Source organism: Euprymna scolopes, chromosome 2, assembly GCF_053919585.1.
Source record: "Euprymna scolopes isolate OS-2025 chromosome 2, ASM5391958v1, whole genome shotgun sequence".
NCBI classification, from domain to species: Eukaryota; Metazoa; Mollusca; class Cephalopoda; order Sepiida; family Sepiolidae; genus Euprymna; species Euprymna scolopes.
The window spans coordinates 160,204,346-160,224,461 of record NC_136483.1 but is presented as its reverse complement, the minus strand read 5'-3'; the positions used below and the strand labels follow the sequence as shown (position 1 = coordinate 160,224,461).

General features: G+C 40.4%; 1 protein-coding gene across 1 annotated transcript in view; it reads right to left on the bottom strand.

Moving 5' to 3' along the window:
• LOC145297853 (coiled-coil and C2 domain-containing protein 2A-like) overlaps positions 1-19,526 on the bottom strand; it is a 220,229-nt gene extending 200,703 nt beyond the window's left edge. The window contains exons 1-3 of the mRNA XM_080144180.1: positions 19,422-19,526; positions 4,564-4,642; positions 1,100-1,144 (exon numbers count right to left, since the gene is read on the bottom strand). Coding sequence (XP_080000306.1) covers positions 1,100-1,144; positions 4,564-4,632 — 114 coding nt within the window. The 5' untranslated portion in view covers positions 4,633-4,642; positions 19,422-19,526. The remainder of the gene's footprint in view (positions 1-1,099; positions 1,145-4,563; positions 4,643-19,421) is intronic.
• Positions 19,527-20,116: the final 590 nt, after the last annotated feature.

The window sequence follows — 20,116 nt, the reverse complement described above, 5'->3', positions numbered from 1 at the left end:
AATACCCTTTTTCTCACCAAGCACTCCTTCACTGACCTCACTCGAAAGGTCTTCCTCCCTATGTACGTATCACTCGTCCAACCTTTGTTGGATTATGACATCCAGGCATCGTCGCCATACTTAGTTCGTGACATTCAGCATCTGGAACGGGTGCAGAGGCTGGCAACTCGGTCAGTGCAAGGTTTTCATGACCTTTTTTACAAGACCTGTCTGCAGCGGCTGAACCTTTTTTGTTGGAGTGCCGAAAACTGAGGGGTGACCTAATTTTAGCCTATAACCTCCTTCATGGTTATTACGACCTCCCTCAGGATCTTCTCCGCACCCCTGCATCCGAACATGGCTTGAGAAGACATGACCTGAAGCTGTTTCATCAGAGATTTTGGTTAAACAGACAAAAAGCTACATCTTTCATCTGCATATTAGCCTCCCTGGAATAGACTGCCATTTGAGGTTGTCACTGCACTAACAACGGATCAGTTCAAGACGAAGTTGGATAAGTGCTAGTCAACTGCATTTCTACCCATGTAAATCCACAGCGTCACTCCCTCTCTCCCTCTTTGTCCGCTTTCCTTCCTTTTTTTCTCTCTTTCCATGCCCTTCTTAACTGCGACGAAACATGTAATGCCGTATAAATTGAATTGAATTTATACAAAGATATGCTTTGATAAGCATTTCAGTAAAAATACAATGCTAAACCATTACCCTCTTCTACAGGCTGGCATGTGTTGGATGACTTTTAGAAACTGATTTCCAAACAAACCCATCTCTGCCCAGAACTTTATCCCTTTTTTTCTCAAATTCATTTTTATCATTTCTGCCCATGTTTTCCTTGCCTTCCCCAGCCAAATGACCCCATACCTCAGTTGTTCTTTATCTACTAATCCAAGCATTCTCTATTCTTTCAATGTGACCAAACTAACAAGGTCTCCTGTTCTGCATATATATACTGCCTAGATTTAATCTTCTTCAAAGTTCTGTTTTTTAAGACTCATATTATACATCCATCTAGTTTATATTGAAATCTCATAGCACAAGGGCCATTGGCATTTAAAAATGAATGAGGCTATTGAATTAAAATAAAAAAAAAAACATTACACACCTTATCAGTTTTGTCTTTAAGAGAAACAGCTTCATCTGAAGATACCTGTCATAAAAAATGAAAAGTATAAATGAAAGTTAGTGTTAGCATCTTAACTTAGAATAATAAGAAATTAAAGAGTTTGAATGCAAAACGCAATAAATCCATATTATTTGGATTCTTCGCACTACTGTTCTCATCTTGAGTGTCATTTTCACAACATTTCGGCCAATGTAACCTCCAGCTTTCTTCAGGTGTATCTTGTTGAACTCGCGAATGTTTCTGCCAAACTTGGGAATCTGAATGCAATTTAGAACGGAATACTTTATTTACTTCATGGGTGTAGCATGCTCTCGTTCTGTCAGCCATGACTGGATAGAGGCGATAAGTAATTTGCAATTGTATTTTTCTGTTGTACACACTCAGAATTGAACATTCAACCTTGAGGAGAATATTATTTTTACAACTAATTTTTCCAAGTATTCTAATTACTCTGCCACATTCGACAAGATATACCTAAAAAGAAGGAGATTAAATCGACAGAAACATTGTGAGAACGAACCTCAAGATGAGAAGAGCAGTTTGAAGAATCCAAATAATATGAATAACCAATCCTCATCTCAAAAATTCGAAAGCGATAAATCCAATTTGTTAAAGTCGAAACATTAAACAAAAAATATATATGAAATCTTGACTTTGGTTAAAATTTTATTTTCATGGAAAGCAAAAAGAAATCGTACCAATAATGTATTATGCAAAACATGAATTTAGGGTGTTGTCCAGTGTGAAACGCAATTTTTTGAGATGGGGTTTATATCATTTTGCATTCAAAGTCTTCAATTGGAGATGGTTGTTTGGTTAATGCAATCATCACTACTGAACTCATTCATATGTAATATATTGATGTTGGAATTCTGTGGATGTTCAGCATAAGTGGAGACGTCCTGATGTTTTTTTTTTTTCTTTTTTACAAGGTGGTCACCACTTATCAAGGCCCGGAAGCCACTCAGGGATAAGGGTTATTATAAGTACAGTACGTTAGTGTGGATATTTAAAGTGTCTACTTAAGGGTGCGGTTCATCAGGAATTTGTTTACGTTGGACTTGAAGACATCCAAGTTGTAGTCAGGAGGGAAGCAGGCAGACGGAACAGAGTTCCACAGGCGTGCAGTTCTAAGAAAGAAGCTTTCTTCATGGAATTTACGTTTTGATTCCTGATATTATTGTAGCACTTTTGTTAAAACTGCATTCAAAGTCTTCAATTGGAGATGACTGATTGGTTAATGTAATCACCACTATATATATCAACTCTCTATGCTACCATAGAGAGTTGATGTAATTAATTTACCTCTTAAAAATGGAGGTCACCCCCGAAAATATTTGAGGAATATACCATCTACACTCAGGTAAATAAATATTTCATATGTAATTTATTGATGTTGGCATTCTGTGTATGTTCAGTGTAAATGGAGACACCCTAATATTATTGTAGCGCTTTTGTTAAAACTGCAGAAGTATTTATCTAAGCTAGCAAGGATGTCCAGCATAGTCCGGTTGTAAAATATGTTTAAATATTTTAATTCATGCAAATTTCGTATATATTATTATAGAGTCAATTTTATAACGATTCTTATATATTATAAAGTTGTGATTTCAAAAATAAAAAAAATAAGAAGGATGTCGTAGTTCACTTGAAGCATGGTTTATCGAATAAAAAGTGTGTTTGAAGGCTTGTCAATGTAAGAATTATTCAGTCGTTGGAATAGATAAATAAATAAATAATGATAAATTATTCAAAGGGTTCAATAGTTTCTAATAAATATTTATTTACTGGCGATGGTATATTCCTTAAATATTTTGGGGGAAAATACCCATTTTCAAAATGTAACAAATGTATGTCAACTCTCTACAACATGGGATTTGATTGGTTTTGTCCCACAGTTGTTCATTGGAGATAGTTTCTGGTCATCTGATGTTTAGGATATTTCTGAGACATCTGTTGGTGAATGTCTGGAGTTTGTGGGTGTTGATCTTGGTCACTCTCCACGTTTCTGAGCCATAGAGTAGAACCGACTTCACATTGATGTTGAAAATTCAGATATTATTCCAGAGTAAGAGGGCTGCTTTCTCCAGATTGGTCTTAAGATGCTTAAGGCTTATCTGGCATCTTGTGTCCTCATCTGTTCTTCCATCTCTGCTGACAACACTGCCCAGGTAAACAAACTTGTCAACCTTTATCTGTGCCTAAACCTAAACATAGATTCCATGAACAAAGCTTCTTTCTTAGAACTGCACGCCTGTGGAATTGTCTTCTGTTTTCCTGCTTTCCGGCTGACTACAATATGGTTGTCTTCAAGTCTAACGTAAACAAGTTCTTGATGAGCCGTTCCATATAAGTTAACAAATTTACCGAATTTCCATTACTAATAATTACTATATTGTCCAATTTCTACTGTACACTCTTTAACCCTTATCCTCGAGTCGCCTCTTGACCTTGATAATGTGGTGGTACCTGTGTAAAAAAAAAATTTTAAAAAAACCTCTCTAATATGCAAGAGAAGCTATCTTGTGTGGCAGAGGAAGCTGGAAAGACTGGACTCCAGAACAACATGGGGAAGACAGAGGTCATGAGGGTAAATAACAGAAGGCAAGATCCAATGCAACTATAATCAGTGATACTTTAGTTAAAAATCTCTTTTTCATTAACCTGTCACACTTAAGTTTGAGACAGTATTTTAAAATGCATCTCTATAAATCTATTAAAGGTGATGTCTGGTGGTTTGTCAAGCTTTTATGCTAGAAAAAGCATTTTTATTGCTAAAGGGTAGATTCTGTTTCGTTGTTGTTTTTGGCCAAATTTACAAGAAAATAAAAAAAAGTCAAAATTGAGATAAAGAATAACAACAACAACAGCACCGGTCTGTACATATTCGAATTTTAAAAAGATTTCAATTAATTATCAACATTTTTCATAAAGAATAGGAAAACTTTGGCATATCAACCACTTTTAGATTACTTAATGCTGAATTCAATTTTGGTGGAAGTTTGTATCCTTCAAGTGTTTAGTTATGGAAACCTTCAGACACCTCACTCCTGCCAAAATGTAAATATCAGAATAAATTGTCATGAGCATCAGAGTTCAAATGTGATATTCATGAGTCAAGCGACTGCATAAAATGTTGGTAGATTTTGAATAATAATAAAATAATAGATAATGAAGTCTGTGTTAAAATGACCTTTTAAAACGCAGCGTTTCAGGCAGCCATTATTTTCCTAATGACCTAATATTCATAATCTTGCCATTTCAAGCAAGATTTTTTAGCCAAATAAACATTTATGAAAACATGTAATTTGCATATAACAATTCATTAAAATATTCTGTAATTAAATGCAAGTATGCATATAATTTTCTTAGTAAATGAAAAGTAGATCATTGTACATACGCATCTACAAAAAATATTTTAAACAAAGATAAAGTTCACTTACCAGTGATAGGTTTGAAATACCTCCCTCGACATCTGTAGAATCACTTAATAACTTTTGAGGCTTACTCATTGTGAAAAACCTAGAAATAAAAATGTAAAAAATATCCTTATAATCATAACTTGATTATATCGTGTATAGATTTATTAAATTCCTGGTAATTTCTCAAATTTCAAATGATATCACAAAAATGTTAATCATATTTCATTAACGGTGTCACATAAGCCACATGTAGCAGAAGAAAAGACAGACAATCAGACCATCCGTAATCAATATCTTGGTGGACTTCCGTCCTTGAGAGATTTTTATATCACTGATGGAAAAACGATTAAAAACAAAAACAAAATAACGTTTGAGCACTTTAAAATGGTTGAAAGCTTACCTATTCATTTCTTTAAGGTGAATAAATAATTTATTTTTTAAAAAAATGTTGTTTGGATTTATTAAATTTCTAGTAATATAAAAAAAATGTTTTAAAGCTTAACTGGATTTTAAATGGATCCAGAGTACCAATGGTAACTCATCTTTCATTGGACATCATAATAAACAAATTAATACATAGTTAGACATGCACAAAATAATGGATAAGGGGAGAACTTGAATATCTACTAGACATTGTTCTAGAGAGTCTAAGGTCTTTTTATACAGAGGTCTGTTAGGACAACCTGTCATGAATATACTTCACCCTACAAGAAAATCCTAGCCAAATATATAACAGTATATGCAGCTCAAATAAGCTCCCTTTGGTATGGCTTTCTCACACTGGCTTATATACGGCATAATCGCATTAACACATCGGTTCTCGGCAGATCACAGAAGTTAAGCAACGTTGAGCCTGGTTAATACCAGATGGGTGACCATTTGGGAATTCTAGGTGCATATGTGCTTTCCGCTTATCTTGGCATTTGTTTTCAATTGTCCAGTACAGTTACTTCACTTGCCACTGGTATTTAACAATGTCGACTCAGGAAAGGTGTAGTTGGAGATTCCGCACCTCCTGCAACAAAAATTTCACATGCAGGCACCCTTTCATGGGTATTAATAGTCTGCCAAAGACCGATGGAACCCTTTTTTTATACAAGGAATGGTGCACCTTCTTCTCCAGGTGACGTGGCTATAGGAACAGTACTAAGCTGGATACTACACCAGACTCGATGAATTCTTGTTATGGAATCTGGTAAGACTAAGAGATCACAAGAAATAAATATTATAAAAAAGTTAACTTGTCGATTAGTGAGAGGAAAGTTAAGTGATAAAAGAATAGGTTTAATGGAATATTCGAACTTGTATCCATTCTATTGTTAGATTTATTGGAAAAATGGATCATTCTATCTCCCAAGAAAGTACAGTGTGGAACAATAAATTGTTACCTTAAAAAAGACAACATGATTCCATTTCCGTTTGATGAAAACTGGTTTTCTTCTTTTTTTTTGTTTTTGTTGCAGACCATCTACTAGTTGGCCAGTTGCATACAAATCACAAGAATGATAGGAGCCTTCTCTCATGTCTGAAAGTGACACAATGTTCAACGAGCGAGATCAGGGATGCGCTGCTCCACAGTTCATGCTCTCTACCGATCCAAGTTATGACAACAGGACCTGTTTTTATTTTATCAAAATCTTCTGTGATTGAATGCAAATATGCATATAATTTTCTTACTAAATAAAAGGTAGATCATAGTACATACACATCTACAAAAACAAAATAATTCCAGCACCCTCAAAATGAATCACTGGATTGTCATAGATAACAGGGACGTGCCCAGGGTGATGAAAAAGTTTCCGGACACGGTTATGGTTTTTGGTTTCAAGTGAGGGCCACATTATGCCACCTCATATCTTCAAAGTCAACTTAAAAAACCAACACCAAAGTGTACCTTAATGCGCCAAAGAGTGTGGTGATCCCCTGATGCAGGTGGCCACAAGCAGAATCTGGGATGTGGCAGCAGAACTCAGTGCTAGTCCACAAGTCTAAAGAGACCCAGGCTTGGCTTCAGAAGGAGTGCTACAACATTGTACCCTACTTTTACTGGCACCCCCTCCCCTGACCTGAACCTGCTGGAACAATTCTGTTTGGTCATACATTAAGAACATCACCAACATGACCCCCTACAACACAAAAGCTAGCCTGATCGCTGACATCCACTGAATATTTGCCAAACCCACACCGGCATTTATGGAAAAGGTATGCTCCCAGTTCCAGACCCGTATCAAGGTAGTGACTGAAGCTGAAGGCGGTTACATTGATTAGATCTCAGCTCTAGTACATAATCAAGTTACCTGAATTGTTTTTTTCAATAAAAGTTTTAAAATAAAGCTGTAGTGTTGTTGATATAATTTTACTATTAGCTTAAAAATCAATAAATATTCATTATTTCATCATTACTACCAGCAGTAAAAAAAAAATATGTTTTAAACAAAATTAAATAAAGAATAACAATTAAAAAGAATCATTTTTGGCATCGGAAAATAAGCATAAATTTTTCTGATTCTGACACCCACAAAATTCTGATTTTTCTGATTCCCAATTCAGATTCATTGTCCCAACACAAGTACGAACGTGTAAAGTATGTGATAAAGTTATAAGAAATAGAATTACCCTTTAAAGAAAAAAACATAATTTTAAAAATAAAAATTAGAGCTGCTGAGTGTCTAATGATTATAGTGGAGTGTTACAAGATAAGATTTTACATACATATGCAACAAGAGGATTTTTTTTTCCGTAATGACACCATCAGACACATGCACACAATTTTTTTTTATACCATAATCATAAAATCATTAGTAATAGACAGAGGCTACTTAACTAATTACAGAATGCAAAAAATTTAGAAACATCAACATAGACAATACAGAACTCCAAAAATGTGACAATAAGTACATGTTCATTCACACAATTTTGAGGCAGCACATTCAGGACTGCAGAACACAATGCAAAAGGCGATTGCTGGTACATCTCTGAGCAAACACCAGTGTGATTATGTAGTGGGTCTATTGTGAATATATATCGTTGCAGGTTTGGTCTGGTCAGTCATAGCACAGGACGATATTTAAGCATTGCGGTGGGGCAAAAACTATGAATTAATCTGTAGGCAACAGATACAACCATCACATTCCGGTGATTAGACAGCAGATCTAATCCAAGCAAATCATATACTCCAGAGAGAACAAGAAATATATTGTATATATCTGATGGCACGATTCTGTAGACACTCTAGAGAATCAGAGAACACCCTAACAACCCCTGCAAACACTAGGAACCCATATTCTAAGTAGGGATGAATCATTGCCTTGCAACGTCTAGTCAGCAAATGACATTCATGATGAATTTGATAGCTCAGGATACGCAATACATAAAATACCCTATTAACTTTATTGTATACATAAGACAAGCAGTCATCAAACCTGAGATTGCTAGATATTATTACTCCCAGATAGTTATATCTTTAGAATGGCACAAATGTGTCTTGAAACCAAATCCTACGGATCGGGACAAGAGAGAGGCGTCTAGAGGACAATAGAAAAACTGTTTTTGTTGGATTGAACAGGATACTCTGTGACGAGCATGCATGGAGGCACTCAAAAATTGTATGCCAATGTTTAAGTTGGGCCTACCTACGGCGAAAATAAATTCATCCAAAGGCTAGAAAAAATGCAGATAACAGTCATTTGGCAAGTAACTTCCAAGGTTGCTCTGGTAACGTGTCGTGCTGCATCATTGCATCCGAAATCATGTTGAATCGTCGGAGATGTTTGGATTTGAATCAACGGAGCTGTTCGGGATCATGTCATGTCGAATCAGCAGAAGTTTCTGGGTCTGGTTCGACAGTGTTGTTCGGGATCATATCAGGTAGTGTAGACGAAATTGTTTGGGACCATGCTGCCACGTGTGATTTTTTTTTCTCTCTTCGCATATTTTGATTGTGTAAAGCAAACACTGTGTATAGCGTTTGCTTTACACAATCAAAATCCGGATCAGATCCCTTCGCTACATGGAAGCAGTTTGTAGCATGCCACCTTCAACCAGGTGAAATAGTGGATGTATTTTTGGCAGAACTATGCAGGCTTGCAATCCTGTTTGGCGGCGTATCAGATCAGTGCTCACAATGTACATTTATTGTAAGATTGTCTGAACATGTGGAAGAACTATTACGAGCATCATCTCAGATGGATAATCTAAATCTGTCACACATGCTGGCAATGTACTCATACCATTTAAAAGAACAGCACGGGAGTTCCAAAGCAGGCTGCAGTAGCTGCACGGGTGGCACTAAGCACACCTAAGGAGATGGATACTTCCTGGCTGTGTTATAATTGTAATGGACCCAATCATAACACAAGCAATCTACTGGATAGTGAGACAGAGGTACTGATTGTAGAGAATAGGAACGACCATTAAGACGGGACACACAAAAGAGTGACACCGTCGTCTGATTAGTAGCACGCACGCACGCACCGGGAGAAGAACGACGACTACGACGATAGTCGACTCGGAAACCTTACATGGCGCTACGAACAGGATTTATTTTTCAACATAATTTCTTTTGCACGATTTTTGGAGTATAATGGCGTCAGGACAACACGAGGACGGCCAATACATGCAGTTGATTCAACAACTAATAAATCTGCAAAGAGAAAACAATGAGCTTCGCGGAGGGAGTGCCTCGAGTCGGTCTAACACCAAGAAACCAGACCGGCCACGTATCGAACATGGATTCACCGACGCGGACTGGGCGCTTTTCATCGACTCGTGGGCCCGATACAAACAAATGTGCGGCCTTACCGACCCCGTGGAAATCCGCAATGAACTAAGGACAACCTGCTCAAATGAGGTAAATAAACTTTTATTTGACTTAGTTGGGCCTGGAACCCTCAATTCTGTCACAGAGGAACAACTCTTAAGGCATATACAGTTCATTGCGGTGAAAGGTCTACACCTGGAGGTGCATAGACATAAATTTCATAACATCAGACAACAGACGGGGGAGGGACCCACACAGTTCTTGGCAAAGCTTCGGTCCCAGGCACGGTTTTGCAATTTCACGGTTCTGTGCCCCAACGAGAACTGCCGGCAAGCCGTAAACTATTCGGAGGACATGGTAGCTGGCCAACTCGTAGCTGGTCTGGCAAATGCGGAGTACCAGTGTAAATTGCTGGCCGAAGCAAATATTCTAACCACTGTGGAGCAGAAGCTTCACAGGCTGGTTAGTTTAGAAACTACAGAGACGTCTGCTCCTCAGTTGCAACGAGGCTCAGAGGGACACTCGACTTTTGGCCTACTAACAACCGAGAAAAAACCATCTCGGAAGGAGCAGCCGCTCAAAACCCCTCAGAATAGTCCTTGTGAAGGGTGTGGGAGGACCTCACACCCCAGTGGGTTAAAAGGGCGGAAGATCTGCCCGGCGAGGGGGCTAAAATGTTTTAATTGTGGCGTCACAGGCCACTTACAAAGAGTGTGCCGGAAACAGGAGAGGTCGACGGCGGAGTCAACAAACGATGCCACACGTCAATCGAATATTTTCGGCAGCAGAATGGAGGGGGCACCGGCATGTTACAATCAAAAAGGTAGAATAGCAGCAGTGCCACACCTTGCATGGAGCAGTGGTGGGTTCAGGAGAAGTCCCCCTGAGCCACCACCCTCATTAATGGTCGATGTGTCCCTGATACCAGAGTCCTAGGCTAAATTCGGATGCGCTTTGGATAAGGGAGTAAGCCGTCGAAAACACCGCATCCAGGCCATTGCAGATACCGGTGCCCAGACGTGTTCGAGTGGCCCAGAAATATTGAAAATATTAGGGTGCACCAGCAGGATCCTGATACCTACCACCCACAGGATACGGGGAATCACAGACGAACCCCTAGATATCAAGGGGGTGGTCCTGATTCAGATAAGGCTCGGTCAGAAGGAAACGCGACAAGTGGTCTACGTTTCAGAAAACACGTCAGGATTCTACTTGTCAGAATCGGCCCTCAAAGACCTAGGAGTAATCAATCGCGACTTCCCGCATCGAGTATCAAAGGCCGATTTATCGGCTTCAGAAAGTGGGACAGCACCGTGTGGATGTCCGAAAAGAGAATCCATCCCAGACAAGCCAGCGAGGATCCCGTTTACCCCCACTGGAGATAATAGGGAACGGTTAGAGAAGTGGTTACGTGAACACTTTAAGTCCAGCGCTTTAAGTCCTGCCCCCATCAACCGTTACAAGTCATGGTAGGGAGGCCGCTGGATATAACTTTTACCCCGGGGGCGAAACCATCGGCCATACACACACCCATTCCAGTCCCTCATCACTGGAAGAAAAGGGTAAAGGATGATTTGGATCGAGATGTTGCGTTGGGTATTATCGAACCGGTACCAGCAGGCACACCTACGATCTGGTGTTCGAGGATGGTAGTCGCTCCAAAGAAAGACGGGTCACCAAGAAGGACGGTAGACCTACAAAAATTGAATGCAGCAACGATGAGAGAGACTCATCACACACCGTCCCCTTTTAATCAGGTGTCCGTGGTGCCTGCCCAAACCAAAAAGACTGCCTTGGACGCATGGAATGGGTACCATAGTCTGCCACTCTCCCCAAAAGCCCGGGACGCGACCACGTTCATAACAGAATGGGGTCGTTATCGGTATCTCAGGGCTCCCCAGGGTTTTCACGCATTCGGGGACGGGTACACGCGCCGGTTCGATGACATCACAGTTGACATGCCTCGAAAGACCCGGTGCATAGACGACACACTCCTATGGGACAGGTCCTTAGAATTGGCTTTCTGGCATACTGTGGACTATATTACCCATTGTGGTAAAAGTGGGATAGTCTTTAACCCTGACAAATTTCAATTTGCTGACGATGAAGTTGAATTTGCCGGCTTTGTGATAACCTTGGACGGCGTGAAGCCAACTAAAAAAATGACGGAGGCTATTCTCAATTTCCCGAGCCCAACGAGCATTACTGGTATCAGGTCCTGGTTTGGTTTAGTTAACCAGGTGTCGTATACATTTGCACAGGCCGATATAATGGCCCCTTTTCGAGAGTTGCTGCGGACAAAGAACCGTAAATTTTACTGGGATGACACATTGAATAGACTTTTCGAAGAGTCGAAGAGGAATATCGTTCAGAAAATCGAAGAAGCGGTGAAAACCTTCGATATGAACAGAGCGACCTGCCTTTCAACCGACTTCAGTAAGGTTGGCATTGGGTATTTTCTGTTCCAGAAGCATTGCCAATGCCCAACGGAATTAGGTCCCAACTGTGGTAAGGACCACTGGAAGATGATTTTGGCCGGGTCTCGCTTCACGAAAGATGCAGAATCTCGTTATTCCCCTATAGAGGGGGAGTCTCTAGCGCTGATTTATGGCTTGGAGTCTTGTAGGATGTTCATCCTGGGATCCCCAGACCTATTGGTCACTGTGGACCACCAGCCCCTAGTGAAAATTTTCTCGGATCAGATCCTGGAGAATATAAAAAATCCCCGCCTGTTCTCATTCAAGGAGCGGTCGTTGATGTACAGGTTCCAGATTAAGCATGTTCCCGGGAAACTCAACGCAGCACCGGACTGCACATCCCGATACCCGGCGCCGTCAAGACACAGCAGACTAAAGGGCACTGACACTTCCCAGCAAATCGAGGGGAGTATACAAGTATCCATCATAGCTGCATACGCACATGACCCCAAGTTCCGGGCGATCACCTGGGATAGGATAGTCGCAGCTGCAGCCACCGATGAGGAGTGCCAAACGTTGGCGTCATACATTCAAGACGGGTTCCCAAGGTCACGCCACGAACTACCACCAGAAATCCGGCAATTCTGGCCGATGGCAGACCAACTATATTGTCTGGAAGGGGTACCCATAAAAGGGGACAAAATTTTGATACCAAAACGGCTTAGAGCCGAGGTGTTAGAGGCATTACACTCCGCCATCAAGGGGCGAATGGTATGTTGGCTAACGCCAGACAACGGTTATTTTGGCCTGGTTTAGACGCCAGAATCCGACTATCAAAGGCGCAATGTCGGAGTTGCAATTCGATCGCCCCATCCCAGCCTAGGGAACCATTAATGCCACCCATAAACCCAGAATTCCCATTTCAAAAGACAGTCACTGACTTGCTAGATATGCACGGGAAAAGTTACATGGTATACGCGGACCGATATACCGGTTGGATTGAGGTCGCACCACTACCATCAGGAAGGGCTGCAGCGGTGTGTAACGCCCTGAGGGTTTGGTTTTGCACGTATGGTGCGCCGGAGGAAATATCATCCGATGGAGGGCCACCATCTGATTCACTAGAATACAAATCGTTCCTAGAAGACTGGGGCGTAAAAAGGCGCATATCATCTGCACATTACCCCCAGAGTAATGGCTGAGCTGAACTGGCCGTAAAAACGGCCAAAAGAATGCTGATGGACTGCGTTGATGGCTACGGACACCTACATCATGATCGGGCAGCACGGGCGATGATGACTCATAGGAATACGCCCAGTCAGGACCTTGGATTGTCGCCGGCGGAAATACTATATGGTCGAACAGTAAGGGGCCATCTCCCCACACTTCGCAAAAAATACTGCATCCACAAGCGTTGGACGGAGACCAGAGATTTGAGAGAGAGGGCGATGGCGAAAAGGCACGTACTTAACAAAGAACAGTACGACATACACAGCCGCCCCCTCCAACAGCTCCGAGTCGGCGAGTCTGTGCAGGTGCAGAATCAGGAGGGACCAAATCCACGACGATGGGCGAAAACTGGGAGAGTCGTCGAGACAATGGGTAACAGGCAGTACAGGATACGGTTGGATGGTAGCGGCAGGATCACATTACGCAATCGCCGTTTCCTCAGGAAAATCAAACCGGTCATGGATACGCCGGAGTATCCACCCACTCAACAACCCCATCAACCACCTCCCCAAACACCAAGAAGGGAGGACAGCAAACCACCGTGCAACATGCATGAGATGATGGAGGTGGAAGAAGCTGATTGTGACACATCAGAAACAGATATGGAGGTGGACCAAGATCCGATCAACCACAAGCCAATGCAGACGAGTCCGGTCCCACGACGCAGCATGAGGGTAACACGAGCACCAAGGCCACTTTCCCCTCAAATGCAAGGACCAACTCACTACTACACGGAATTCTCCAGTCACATGACCACAAAACGACGGTAGTGTGGTCACATGGTGGGGGGAGGGCATGTAGAGAATAGGAACGACCATTAAGACGGGACACACAAAAGAGTGACACCGTCGTCTGATTAGTAGTATATATAGAGCACGCACCGGGAGAAGAACGACGACTACGACGATAGTCGACTCGGAAACCTTACACTGATGTCAAACCCTGAAGAAATATCACATGCTATCAATGTCAGTAGCGTGGGCACATTGCTCGATTTTGTCCAGGAAACGAGCAGGGGTGGAGCAAGAATTCAGCACCAATCTCATCCTCCAAGCTGGTGTAAATGGCGAATTGCTGGTTGTAACTGTTCGCATCAATGGACGAGCACGTACAGTTCTAGTGGATACTGAATGCACACAGTCACTAGTCCACAAGTTGTGTAGCAAGGAATGGACAAAGAAAGTGACCTCTGTGCTCACAGCAGATGGAAGTGCACTTAGCTACTATGGAATAGGAATGGTGCAGTAACGGGAATTTTATCATGACGTCCAATGAAGGTTATCCCATTGCACAACAAGAAGGAAAAAACCCCCGAAAGAATACCACGATAAACAATTTTTTTTTTTTTAATAAATGGAAAGGTAAATAGGGAAAGAAAGATATAATCAGTTTTATGTTCACCAATAATAATGTCTGCCAAATTAGTCCCTCTGGCGGTTCTCAAAGAACTCCATTAACAATATTGTAAGGGATAGTAGGGGTAAGAATATAGGTGTAGTCAGGGCTTACTGCGTGTCAAAGAACTTAAATAAAACACATCAACACTTAATCTTTTTAAGAGGGTGTATGTAAATTACCTCCCTTGCGCCATTAACTTAAATGTTCTCATTCAAGAAAATTTCAATCTTCTTGGTTCTGTAATCCAAGAAAATAATCCAAATCTTCTGTGGTGTAACGTATTTCTATAGAAGATTTCTTGGTTCCTTTTAACGTGAATTCTAATGCCTCACTGGAGTTAGTGTTCATTTTTACAAGACCAATTCTAGGCCTTAAAATAGTTCTTTTTTCCTCGGTGAAGAGGTTGTTGTAATTTTGTTTACAACTGATTTTTTAAACAGTTTTTTCTGACTAATTCTGTGTCGTCTTCCTTGACGAATCCCGATTGAAGAAAAAGAAACCAAACCACTGGTTTCTCTTGTTTAAACTTGCGATTTTTAACGTCTTTTCTCTTGATGCGGGATAGCGAGCCGACTTCTTTCTCGTGTTCAACACTTCTCACAAAATGGCGCACACATCTTTTATCAATCGAAAAGCACGCATTCAATACGTGATATAACAAGCAGTAGCAGCAGAAGATACACCAAAAAAAAGGGGGGGGTAAAGAAGGGGAGGGAGAGAGAAGAAAAGAAAGAAGGTGGAAAATAAAATTTCTACAGTATGTTAACACTGCAAAGCTGAGCATTAATATCGAAGTCTTAGTTGTAGATGGATACTTGGATTTGATTTGTTGCTTGGGCAATCCAGCGGCTGGGAGAAGAAACTGTATCTAGTGCCGGTGCGGTAAGTTTTCCACATTTCAGCAAAACCAATTTTGCTGTTATCACCACCGAGCCTGATTTCTCTGCAGAGTATGAAATGAACACTCAGAAGTGGACCGTATTGTGGAAATGGGCTGGTGACCAGCCTCCAATTACGTTGAAAAATAGACTTGCAGAGTATACAGCCCCTGCACAAATTCACGAGGAATATGATCGTGAACTGCAGATGTGGATTAATAATGGCTAGGTGCTGCCATATTCTGAGGGTAAACTTGTTCCCCACTCAAAAAGTCTAATCCCCCCTCATCGCTGTTGTGCAGAACAACAAACAGAAAGTTTGGCCCATTATGCTTGCAAAAATTGAGGGAATGGCACCATCCTCTACTCGGATGAGATCATGAACGCAGCTATGTCTTCTAATATTGACAACATTTTTTGGAATGAGAGTATGTGTTCTGCAAGCTGTGTCAAGGAACATTTGTAAAAATTTGGTCTGGCAAGCAAGACCCCAGAACAGCTAAGATTGGACTCACGTGTGTTAGAATTACGTGTCCAGAAGGAGCAGGGAAAATTATGGTGGTGTGGAAGTGACCTTCCAGTAGTCCCCGATAGACTTACCTGTCGAATTATATTTTCAGTGTGCGGGGAAACTGACTTGTCATTTCCCGGTGTGTGGCTGGTTATGTGTTGCCATGGTGTTTGTAAAATGGAGGACAAATATGATGACAACTGGATGAGATGATGAAGTGCGAGACCCTTTTCTAGCATGGATGATGGAAGACATTTGTTTGAGAGCAGCTCAGAACGATCCAGTGAAAGGTGACTGGTGTATCTGCGGAGAAGATGTTACAGTGTGGGTCGATGCTAGTTCCATTGCCACAGGCATGGTTGTGGAAAGCAATGGTTCCATGGTAAAAGACGTAAGCTGGCTCCGAGCGGTGCATGAGGACAAGCATATAAATTTAGCTGAACTTGATGATGTGCTGCAAGGTGTCAACCTTGTGTTACAGCGGAAAGTCAAAGCCATTCATCTACAAACAGACTCTGCATTTGTATATATATATGTTTGTATATATATATATGTATGTATAGATAACTAACACATTGTCTGGACAGATGAGAGTGCACACCAAAGCAGCCTCTGAAATGTTTATTAGGTTTCGACTCTCCATGTTCTGAGATTTGGCCTCGGAATATGCACTGAAGATTGATGTAAGACTCGTTAAGTCTCACAATAACAGACCTGACCAACTTACTAGTGTACTACAGTGATGGTTAAATGAAATCCGTAAAAAGACAGCATCCAAAGAACCTGTGTGTGTGTAGCCGCAGAACAAAATATTTCACATGTACAGGCAATTCATCGGTCTAGTAGACATCCCAGTGTGAAAAGGATGTTGTATTTTGTAAAGTTAGTCAACTTATTAATAACTGGAGCTGAAGTGCGGGCAGTGGTTGAGGATTGCACAGAATGCCAATCAATAGATCCAGCCCCAGTGAAAATTGGAGCAGGGTTAACTATGGATATAACCCACGTTGGCACTAAGCTGTACCCGATGTTAAGAGAATGTGATCCTAGCCGTTTTGCCATCTGGAAATAGTTGCACCAACAAAATTCTGTTAGCATCATTAAGCAGTTGGATATTGGGTTCTGTGAAAGGGTGTTGCGAATTGAATTGTTCACTGATAATGGTGTGGCATTTTGCGGAAAGATATTTGCTGAGTTTAGATGGATGTGGGGTATGCACATTCGATTTTGGTGTGCCCACGTACCCTCGGGAAACAGAATAATCAAGAGATCTCATCATACAAAGCACATTGTGGCAAGAACAAAGTGGAAGATCTTGGAGGCAGTGTACTGGCACAATGTTACGCCTAAAGATGACAAGATGGCCACGACTACACCTGTGAATGTACTGTACACCTACAGGATTCGTGTCAAGGGAATTAATGAAGTGGTGGTGCCCGACAATGCAGTTGCTAATCCGTACAATGAGGGAGATGCTGTTTGGGTGAAGAATCCATGGGGAAGATGTATGATGCAGTTCAGCATTGGTGACGAAAATCAATAGCCAACACTCGGTCTCTGTTGATGGAACACCAGATGTGCGCCCAGCATGCCAACATGATTGCTTGATCTGTGATGAAATTACCTCATCAAATGATGAAACCTCACTACTGTATGAACAGCTACATGAAGAAAGCTCCTGAGAAGATGCCTTAATAATCCAGAGCAGGGAGAGTTCAATGATGCGACAGATGAAAGCGCCACTGAGGAAGTTCCTGAGCATATACCATTAAGGTGAAGTACCAGGATAAAGTGGCCTGCCCAACATTGTCATTTGTGTGATCTCAAGATCAGGGAGGAGTGTGACGAGTATGTGCAGAAGTGCTAAAAAATTGTGTACCAATGTCTAAGTCAAGCCTACCTACGGCGAAAATGAGTTCGTCCACAGGCTATAAAAAATGCTGATAACAGTTATTCAAGGTTGCTCTGGTAATGTATTGTATTGAGTCATTGCATTTGAGATCATGTTGTTGGAGGTGTTCGGATTTGAATCGACAGAGTTGTTCGGGATCGTGCCATGTCATGTTTGGGATCATGCTGTGTCGTAGGTGCTGTTCGGGATCATGTTGGGTCATGTGGACAAAATTGTTCGGGACTGTGCCGCCATGTGTGATATTTTTTCTTTCTTCCTTTGTGTAGCAATATACCCTAGTCCCTTGCCCACCCAGACAAAAAGTGACTGCAGATATCTTGACACTATGTAAGTGTCTGGGTGTAACACAGAAATCTGTGTGTCATTAGCATAAGAGTTTGGGAAAACAGTCCAGTCATCACAGTTAAAATGAGATGTTGCACTGTCCATTAATCTCCCAGCGTTTTGAATAGTAAACCAGGGTTTGATAAAAAATAATAATTTGTTTGGAAATAACGCAAACACTCATTTTACTTTAAATAATTCACGTGATTAAAGTAGGAATTAAACACGTCTTGTGGAATAAAAGTTTGATTTACTTTTTCCATTCTATATTTCCGTTCAGCCTTGAAAGACAAAGGATACCCCTGTAGGGTTAGTAGCGTGTGTAATTGTGAGGCAAGGGTTGCAAAATCTCCAACCACACATCTCCTGAATCGGCACTGTTTGAGTCCAGTGGCAAGGAGAAGACCAGGACGACTGGAAACAATGCCGAGATAAGCGGAGAGCACATACAGCACTTAAAAGTCCCAAATAGTCACCCATTTAGTACTGACCAGGTTCAACGTTGCTTAACTTCAGTGATCCAGCGGGAACCGGTGTGTCAACGTGATTATGCCGATGATTTACTTTTTAAAATGGTTATAGTCAAGATTGTCAGTTCTTTTTAACTTCCGGTTTCTGTTGTCTAATTATATGGATAATTAGATATGGTCAAGTGCAAAAGAAAGCCATTCTTAACATGGGGAAAGGTGTTATTTGAGAGAAAGATCAGAAGGAACTATACCTCGCTTGTCATCGTTGTCATGTCAGCGAAGCAAAGCACTAAGCAGAAAGTGAACTTCAAAAAACCAACAGACACTTTTGACTATAGCCTTTTCATTAAATTATTCTATTCAGCAGTTTAAATACTTGCAAATTCCTTTCAAATGTTGGAGGGTCAGAAAATAATTCATTCTGTTCGAGATTTTTTTTTTTTTTTTTTTTTTTTAGGTGTGTAAACTATTAACAAACGATTAAACTGGTTGACGTTTTTAAGAAGAAACCGAAATGCATTCTGGTGAATATAATTTTATAATTAAATTGTTTTTTAAAATATGAATTAAAAAAAAACTTTGTTTAAGTACTTTTTTTCATTTTTTTTTTATTTCAATAATTTTTAAGAGGAAATAAATAATGATAATATGTAAGTCACGAGAAGGCGAAAAACACACGTACAGAAACACACGATAAATTGTTTCATAATTTCATTAACACAAAACTTGTTTAATTCAAATTGTACAAGTAACGCATGAAGTAGTGCAATTGTTTTGATTATTGTCGTTGGCGTACCTAGCAACTGTAAAATAAATAAAAACTTTTACCAAATAAAATAGATATATTAGCTCGTTATCAAGCAACATGTGCTAATAAGCAATGGTGACACGAATTACATAATTTTATATTATTATTTTGAAAAATAATTTAATTTAGAAATAATTGTTTCGGTAACTAAGAAGAAATATTATAAACTTACAATTTCAGCGCGCCGCAACAAGTTATTTAGGGAGAGTTGAACAAGGGAGACAACTGTGAATGTCTTAGTTTAAGAATGAAACCTTTTGAGTTTTTCCAAATAGAACAAAATGTACTCTCTCTCTCTCTCTCTCTCTCTCTCTCTCTCTAACACACACACACACACACACACACACACACACACATATGTGTGTAGTTTAATAGTTTCAGGGGTATTTGTACAGTTTAATCAAGACATTAAAAAATGAAAATATCGTAAAAAAGTTTAAATTGTACGTATCCGTTATGAAATGAAGTTCTCTGACAAAAAATTTCACTTAATTTGATCAAGTAGTTTGCTTCTTTTTTTTTACAGCAAAAAAAAAAAAAAAAAACAAAACAAAAGGTTCGATTTTTCGGAAGAAAAGCTAATATTAAAGATGGAGAAGAAGGAGTGTCGGCGCTTTAAATTGAGTTATCTCCCGGATATTCCAAGATGTCTGCCTTCCGCGCGCTGTCATAAAACGTGTTTTTCAGCTGTAAAAATTATATTATTTTTATTGCTCGCAAAAAAGTTTCGGCAGACCTGAAGACTCTTGCCCCTCCTCCCCCATTTCCCCCATCTCTCTCTCTCTCTCTCTCTCTCTCTCTCTCTCTCTCTCTCTCTTATTATTGTTTTTCAGCTAATTATTATTGAATGGACACTTGTCTACCAGA